This window comes from Sarcophilus harrisii, chromosome 2 (genome assembly GCF_902635505.1).
Source record: "Sarcophilus harrisii chromosome 2, mSarHar1.11, whole genome shotgun sequence".
Taxonomy (NCBI): Eukaryota; Metazoa; Chordata; class Mammalia; order Dasyuromorphia; family Dasyuridae; genus Sarcophilus; species Sarcophilus harrisii.
In genome coordinates this window covers 660949458-660958061 of record NC_045427.1, presented here as the reverse complement: position 1 = coordinate 660958061, position 8604 = coordinate 660949458, and the positions used below count along the sequence as shown (strand labels likewise).

The 8604-nt window shown below is 61.3% G+C and overlaps 1 protein-coding gene across 1 annotated transcript; it reads left to right on the top strand.

Annotated features, from left to right (window-relative positions):
• Positions 1 to 1383: 1383 nt before the first annotated feature.
• Positions 1384 to 8312, top strand: NKX6-2 (NK6 homeobox 2). Its single transcript, XM_031957073.1, has 3 exons — positions 1384 to 2408; positions 3330 to 3502; positions 7823 to 8312. The coding sequence occupies exons 1-3, from the start codon at positions 1976 to 1978 to the stop codon at positions 8069 to 8071; spliced, it is 855 nt and encodes a 284-aa protein (XP_031812933.1). The 5' UTR covers positions 1384 to 1975; the 3' UTR covers positions 8072 to 8312.
• The last annotated feature ends 292 nt before the right edge of the window (positions 8313 to 8604 follow it).

Genomic DNA, 8604 nt, shown 5'->3' with positions numbered 1-8604 from the left:
TCGGAGGCGTTTGTTTTGCCAGGACTTTCCCTGGCCCTGGCCAGCCTGCCCGATGCCGCAAGGCCCCGGGGCCTTGGGATGTCGGGACGGTCGGGGAGGGAGGACTTCTTGCACAAGTCCTGCCAGGGCCCAGCTGCGAGAGTCACTAGGGCTCCTTCGGGGAAATTTCCGGTCTCGACCCCCAGAGAATGGGAGGTTGTTTCCATTCCCCAAGGCGGGCTCTCCACCATCTTCGGAATTAACCTGGCAGGGGGAAGGGGCCGACGTCACCTCGAGCATCCAGACCGAGACTGACAGCAGGCAGGTCTCCGGCCTGGGCCCCACTTGGAAAATTCACGGGCCGTGGGCTCCCGGTGCTTAGGGCCCGCCTGCGGAGGAGGGCAGGCCCGCAGGGGCCCAGGCGCACCCTGGCCGCCAGAGCTCAGGTTTGTGGAGAAAACCCGGAAAGTGCCCGTTCTAGGTCCGCCAGAGAAGATCTTCGTCGGTCCCTTCTTTGGGCCCAGCCCTCGGGAAAGCTCAGGGCCTGCGGCCACTCGGGGATGGCAGACATCTCCCAAGGCCAGCCGGCCAGCGGCTGGGGGAGCAGCGCACACGGTGCCAGCCTCCGCTCCTCCTCGCGCTTCCGCCTCGGAGGGGATCGAGGTCAGGGCTCCAGGAACCTGGCCCGGCCTGAGCTGAACTGTCCCGAGTCCCTCCCCGAGCCGCTCCCCGCCACCTTTCGTAGCATCTCCGGGAGAGCTTCCGGGATCGCGGCCCTTTTCCCTCAGCACAGGAGGAGATCCACGGCTTGGCTGCGTGGCCCGACTCCTTGTCGCGCGGCCCAGTATTTCATCCTCCAGTGGCCCCTGCCCCCCTCGGCTCCCGGCGTGTGTGGCCCATTCTCCCTGCCCTTCCCTCTGGTCTACCTCCCCTCCCCCCGGTGCCCCTCCTGTCCCATCGCCCCTCTGCTCCCCGTGTCTCCATCTCCCGCTTTTCACCGGCCCGATGGACACTTTTGTTTTCTGGAACCTGCAGGTTCCGGCTCCTGGCTCTAGAAACCCGCCGGCTCCCAAGCTCCCAAGAGCAAAGACGCTCTGGCCGTGGTTCCGAGTTCTGCGTCCAGCGTGGGCCCAGCCAAACGGCCCGAGTCGGGAGGGCTGGAGCTGCGCCGAGCCCCAACGGCGGCCGATTTACGGTCCCGGCCGGGGGCACCTGGCGGCCAGCCCTCCCCGTCTCACCTCGTGGAGGGGCCCAGCCCGTGACGCGCATGCAAAGTGGGCGCTGGCCTGGCGCCTCGGCCAATGGGTGCCGGCCCCGGGCGAGGTCCGGCCAATCAGGGCGCGCGCCGCGCAGGTGGCCGGACGGTTATCAGCGCCTCCAGCGGCGCGCGCCGCTCAGCTCCGAGCTGTTCGGCCAGCCAGGAGGCAGAGAGACAGGCAGGGACGCGGGGACGCCAGAAGGCGAGGCTGCAGAAAGAGGGAGCAGAGCGAGGAGGAGCTCGCGGACAGCGCCCGGAGCCTCGCGGGAGATCGGCCGCCTTCTCTCCTTCGCTGCGGCCGGCCGGCTCTCTGAGGCCGCCACTCCCACCCTCCGGCCCCGGGCAACGGCCGCCCGCACCCCGGCTCTGCTGTTGGATTTCCCCGGGCGCCCGGCCGCTAGGGGCGGCCCCCGAGGCTTGGCCAAGCCCGGTGCGCGGAGCTTTGCGAGCGGCCCGGCCTGCCAGCCGGCCGCGTATCCGCTCGTGTGTCCGGCCGCGCGGCAGTCCGCTCCCATCCTCCGCGGAGAGCTTTGCGTGTGTGGGGCCCCGCTGGCAGCCGAACTTTTGCCGCGGGCACTCGGGGCGCCGCGGGTTTATGCGGCGGTAGAGCCCTCTTTCCCCGGGGCGTTCGATCGAAGCCGGGCCGGCTCAGCCTGGGCGGCGGCTCGAGGGAGCGGGCGGCCCGGCGAGCGGGCAGGGGCGCCTCTGGGCCCGCTCCCTCGCCATTGATGGTGACCAATGTTAGCGGTGGGGCCCATGGATGCGAACCCGCGGCAGAGCGCCTTCGTGCTGAGCAGCACGCCTCTGGCTGCTCTCCATAACATGGCCGAGATGAAGACGTCGCTGTTCCCCTACGCTTTGCAGAACCCGTCCACCTTCAAGGCCCCTGCCCTGAGCGGCCTCGGCGCCCAGATGCCCCTCGGCACTCCGCACGGCATCAGCGACATCCTGGGCCGGCCCGTGGGCGCCAGCAGCAACCTCCTGGGCGGCCTGCCGAGGATCGGCGGGCTGGCCACGTCGGCCGGCATGTACTTCAACCCCGCCGCGGCCGCGGCGGCCGCCGCCTCCAGGTACCCCAAGCCCCTCGCCGAGCTTCCAGGCCGCCCTCCTATCTTCTGGCCCGGAGTCATGCAGAGCTCCCCGTGGAGGGACCCGCGGATCGCGTGCCCCAGTAAGTGCGGCCTGCCGGGAGGGGAGAGGGCTGGGGGAAGCGGGGGCGGGCGGGGGCCGGGGAGAAAGGCGGCGCGAGCGGGATCCGGCGGGAGCTCGGCCCAGCGCAGCCTCCACCTCAACCCCGGCCGGGGACGGCCCGCGGGGCTGGGGGCAAAGTCCAGGGACCCTTTTAAACTCCGTTTCCCTTTTGTGGAAGAGGAGTCTTAGTTACTCCTGAGCCACCAGATCGTTGTGTTTTCTGAAGTTCCAGGGACTTTGCAAGGTACACACACACACACACACACACACACACACACCATGCACACGCAATCACTCAGAAGCCAGAGCTCCATTCCAGGAACAATTTTACTCCGTGTCCCGCGAATCCTGTTAAGTTCGCGGTCTCCCGGGGAGGGAACTTCCGTCCCCTCTGGAAGCTCTGCCCAGCAGTCCCCCCTTGGTGCAAGCAGGGAGCAAGTCCGTCCGCCTCCTCGGGCCGTAGGAGCCGAGCCTGGCCTTTGCTACCGGCTGGGTGGGCTGGCAGACCGACTCTGCCTGCGGCGGGGACAACGAAACTGAGCCCCGGGAAGTGGTGTCCCGGCTGCCTCTACGTGCATGTGCATGGCCTGGGGGGTCTGGGGACAGGGCTGAGAGCGGGAGGCCGGCGTTCGGCCCCCGCCGTCCCCGGCCGGCTAGCTCCCGAAGTCCCTGCCCGCCCGCTTGCCCGCCGGGCGGTCCCGGCTCTCGGGCTCCTCCCGGCTCTCGGGCTCCTCTCGGCCGGCCTCCGTGCCCAGATCCGCGCCGGCCTTCAGCCTGGCAGGAGGCCGGGCGTTCCGGCCACTCTGAGCCAGGCCTGAGCCCCGGCGGCGGGGCGGGAGGAGAGGGGCCGTGCGGGCAGGAGCCCGAGCATCCACCGTGCTTTTGTCACCCCTCCCCGCAGCTCAGGGCGGCCTGGCGCTGGACAAGGACGGCAAGAAGAAACATTCGCGACCCACCTTCTCGGGTCAGCAGATCTTTGCCCTGGAGAAGACCTTTGAGCAGACCAAGTACCTGGCGGGCCCCGAGAGGGCCAGACTCGCCTACTCGCTGGGCATGACCGAGAGCCAAGTGAAGGTGAGCCGGGGCTGGGGGGCGCCCGCCCCTGGGGCAGAGATCCGAGCGGGGAGACCGTGGGCCCGCCCGGAGAAAGGAGCACACAGTTCGTGCGAGCAGAGAAGCGCAGAGGGCTGCGAATCCCCAGGGAGTTTCGGCTTCCTTTGGGAGCTCTTCCTGGGCTGCCTTAGGTCAAGTCGGGCGCTCTTAGCGGCCGCTAGTGCTTCTAGGGAATGCCCCCAAAGAAGACTCCGTCTTAAGTAGAGACGTGGCTACGGCGAGTTGGGGCGAGGGACCCCGAGACGGGTGCGTGTGTGCGCGCGCGCCCCACGGGTGCAGTGTCCGGGCGACGACGGGGGAGGGGACGGGCAGGGAGCGAAATCCCAAGAACCCACAAAATGAAATCGCGCTCCGTGTGTGCGCGGCTGTCACTAACGGGTGCCCTCCTCCCGCCGGGACGCCAGTTCGCCCCTGCTTTTTGAGCAGGATTTTTTCTCCAAAAATCCTTTTTAGTGGGGACCAGTACGTTTGGGCCCCGTCAGGATCGGTGGAGGCGAGGCCGCTGACTCTCCTCTCCCCGTTTACGTCCGTGAGTGGATGTAGCCACGAGATCGCGAGCCCAGGCCTCCCGCGAGGGGGGCGGGGAGAAACAAAAGAACTAACCCCCCCAAAGGGAGTGTTTTTGCTTCGGGCACAGAGCGGGCCACAGAGGGCTCCGGATCTTCGCTGAGTCTCGCCGAAACTCGGCTAAAATCCAAACGCGAGCTCCGCGGGTTAGCGCGGCTTTCCTCGAGAGCCCGGGCCCCCAAAACGCGGGACGTAAAAGGTCCCTTCGGGCGGGATCAGCTGACGGGGAATCGAGTAGGGGCCACACTGCAGGCTTTATTGCTCCAAACTCAGCCGAGTTCCCATTTCAAGTAGTTGATGTTAAATCATGTTTCCCTGTGTGTATGTTTAGCAATTTCATAAACTGAAAAAAAACTTTCTGGTCATTCAAATTATGTGGTTGGAGCGTGTGTGTGTGGAACAGTCGCATCTATTTCTTTTAAAAAAAAAAATTTTTTTTTTTTAAACATACTTTCCTGTCTGCATTTAGAGTATGTTTTCCCTTCGATCTCTGGGCATGTCTAATATTGGCTTCCATTTTCTTGAGAACCTACTTCTCGATTCACATTTTAATTGTGTGTGTGTGCACGTGTGCTTGTGTGTGTGTGTGTGTGTGTGTGTGTGTGTGTAGAACAATCGCATTTATTTCTTTTAAAAAACATACTTTCCCGTCTGCATTTAGAGTATATTTTCCCTTCGATCTCTGGGCATGTCTAATATTGGCTTCCATTTTCTTGTAAACCTACTTCTCGATCCGCATTTTAATTGTGTGTGTGTGTGTGTGTGTGTGTGTGTGTGTGTGTGTAGAACAATCGCACCTATTTCTTTAAAAAACATATTTTCCTGTCTGCATTTAGAGTATATTTTCCTTTTGCTCTCTGGTCATGTCTAATATTGGATTCCATTTTCTTGAGAATCTAGTTCTCGATCCAGATTTTAAGTGTGTGTGTGTGTGTGTGTGTGTGTGTGTGTGTGTACGCGTGTGTGTAGAACAATCGCATCTATTTCTTTAAAAAACTTATTTTCCTGTCTGCATTTAGAGTATATTTTCCTTTCGCTCTCTGGCCATATCTAATATTGGATTGCATTTTCTTGAGAACCTGCTTCTCGATCCGCATTTTAATTGTGTGTGTGTGTGTGTGTGTGTGTGTGTGTGTGTCCCAGTAAGGTCCATCTGCATGTCCATTGAGAGTATTTCTCCCAGAACATATTTTCCGGCTCCGTGTCAAGCAGATCAGCTCTCTGAATGTGCTAGTGTTTGTGGCTGACAGAGGACGGACTTCTCTAAGAACTTAGTTCCTGTTGGTGATTATTGTCTCTGCCCCTGTCCCGAGAATAAGCTTTCCTGCTCACATTTCTATGCGCGTGGCTCTCCCGGATTGTGGACCATTTCTCCAAGAACGTTAATGTCCACACTGAAAATGTTCTGTGTCCCTCCCTCCTCCTATGCCTGTCTCTCCGTGTCTATCCGTTTGTCTCCGCCACACATTAGATCCTGTTTTTTGGAGAAGACGCTTGTCTCTCCAGATTTAAATTATATTATTTGAGAGTGTAGATCCCCTGGATTGTATTGTTTATTTCTCCAAGAATAGAAATGTCCACATCGACAATCTGTGTCTCTTTTCTGTGAGTCTCTCTTTGTCTCCGTGTCTCTCACACGCTTCTGTTTCTCTGAGAGCATCCTTGCCTGTCCGCATGTAGATTATATTATTCCAGAGTGTGGATTCACGGGATGTCATTATCTCTACCTCCAAGAACATAAATGTTCCTGTTCAAAGTGTGCTGTCTCTTTTCTGTCAGTCTCTGTCTCTGTGTGTCTCTCGCACGGTTCTGTTTCTCTGAGAGCACACTTGCCTGTCCGCATGTAAATTGTATTATTCCAGAGTGCAGGCTCGCTGAATGGAATTGTCTGTTTTTCCAAGAACATAAACGTTCGGTCGGAAGTCCGCTCTTTTTCCTGTGCGGTGGGAAGTCCGCTCCTTTCCCCGTTCGGTCGGAAGTCCGCTCCTTTCCCCGTTCGGTCGGAAGTCCGCTCCTTTCCCCGTTCGGTCGGAAGTCCGCTCCTTTCCCCGTTCGGTCGGAAGTCCGCTCCTTTCCCCGTTCGGTCGGAAGTCCGCTCTTTTTCCCGTGCGGTGGGAAGTCCGCTGGCTCTTTTTTCCGTCTCTCATCCTGTTCCTGTCTCTCGCCTGCGGCTCTCTTTCTCTGGGGATGTACTTGCTGGTCCACATTTAATTTGCATTAACCGCCCCGTGCATTGGCTGGGCCGCGGTCCGTTTCTTCGAGAATGTGTTCGCATTTCTCCACTCCGAAACTGAGCTCCAGCTGCCTGCCCTGCACCCAGCTGCCGGGCGCCTTATTTCTCTGGGACCACGCTCGTGCCTGTGCGGACTGGCTGCGTGTGGACACCCCGCCCGAGGCTCAGCACGGTGCTGGACACATCCAGCTCGGGAAATACTGGCCGACTGACTGACGGACTGCTTAGCCCTGGGGTTTCTTCCTCCCAAGACTTTCTTTTCTGTTCAAATTTCTAGGACTCTATCTCTCTCTGTCTCTGTCTGTCCCTGTATGTCTCTGTCTCTGTCTCTGTCTCTCTGTCTCTGTCTCTCTCTCTGTCTCTCTCTCTGTCTCTCTCTCTCTCTCTCTCTCTCTCTCTTTCTCTTTCTCTCTTTCTCTCATAGCGGGGTTTCTCTCTCCGAATCCGGTCCCCAGTCAGTGTCCCCCGAATTGTCAATCGTGGGCCCACTTCGGCCGCAGTGTGGCCCCCGCCTTTCCTGCCCCTCCTTGCTGCCCGACGCCGGCAGTTCCGGCTGAAGGTTGAAGTGGGTCCAGTTGGGCCAAGGAAGGTCTCCTCGGGCCCGAGTTCCCTTTTCTCATTTCAGTGATTTGGGCGAGCGCCGCAGGGCGGGGGTCGGGGAGCACGACTAGGGCTTGTGCACTCCCACGGTCCAAGTGCAAGGCCCCCGCGGGCCGGCCGACGCGGGTTTTCCCGGCCCTGGGAAGTTGCGGGCGGGGCTTTAAGGAGGAGATGGGGGAGGACGCTTTCCCTGCCTTTCCTGTTCCGTCGGCCTTTGCCCCCTCCCTCGTCTTCTCTTAAAGTTATTGTTTTAAAAAGAACTCTGGAATACCCTGGGATCAAGTAAGGTTCCCCCTCCGCCCGGCTGCCTCGGTCCCAGGCCGCGGGCTCGCTTGTGTTACCCGCGCTACCTGGTGACCCAGGAACGCTCCTCCTCCCGTCCCCGCCCCCCCCCCCCCCGGGGGGCGCCGAGCCCTGTCGGCTTGCCCAAGGAGTTGGCGAGTGGGCGAATTTCGCAGGACGGCTCGGCGGGGAGGCCGGTTCTGGGGAGGAAGGGGGAGCGCCTTCCGGTGGCCGGGAAGAGGGAACTCTCGTTGGGCAAATTACTCTAGTGAGCATTAGCGTGAGGGCTGGTAGCGATAAAACCCTCAAGTCTCCGTGAGAAAGGCGACCAGACCCCGCGCTCACGTGTGTGCGTGTGTGTGACTGCGTGTGTGTGTGCGTGTGTGCGACTGCGTGTGAGTGTGTGCGTGTGTGTGAGTGTGTGTGTGTGTGACTGCGTATTTGTGGCTGCGTGTGATTGTGTGTGTGTGACTGTGCCTGTGCGTGTGTGTGACTGTGCGTGTGTGTAGGGTCTCAGTCGTCTCTTGCCCCCCCCCCCGCCCGCCTTTCTCCAGCCTTGCCCTGGCCCCCCGCCCACGTGTCCTTCTGTCTCGGCCCAGGTGTGGTTCCAGAACCGGCGGACCAAGTGGCGAAAGCGGCACGCGGCCGAGATGGCGTCGGCCAAAAAGAAGCACGACACGGAGACCGAGAAGCTCAAGGAGAGCTCCGACAACGAGGACGACGACGAATACAACAAGCCGCTGGACCCCAACTCGGACGACGAGAAAATCACGCGCTTGTTGAAAAAGCACAAATCCACAAACTTGGCGCTGGTCAGCCCGTGCAGCAACGGCTCGGACGCTTTGTGAGGGGCGCGGCTCGGGGGGGAGGGAGGGAGGGGCCGCCCGCCCCCGCCCCGCCTCCCCCAGGACTGGCTCGGTCGCCCCTTCCCCGCCCGGCCCCCTCCCGACGGCCTCAGCAGGTTCGTGTGTCACCGAGCGTGTCCGATGGTCACTTGTCTGTCGCGCGTGGCTGGCGCCGTGGCGCGCGCTGTCCAGCCGAGATGTACGTGGGATGTATATATTTTTTACAGAATAAGTTATGAAACCCTCTGAGCCTCCTCACTGTCTGTGGGACGGTTGGGGCAGGGGCGCTGGGCCGGGGGATGGCTGGGGTTCTGTGGGTTCCGGATCGGCCCTTTCCTAGTCACTCCCCGTCTCTGTCCCGGGGCCCCGCCCCTGGCGGGACCCCCGCTGTGTGGACTCTGCCTCCCCCCTTCCCCCCCCCCCCCCCCCAGGCGCCCTGGGCTCCGTCCTTGACGCAGACCCGATTCAGAAGCCGACAGACCAAAGGAGAGAGGAGAGAGAGAAGGAAACCCTGAGAGACTGAGGGGATAGACCGA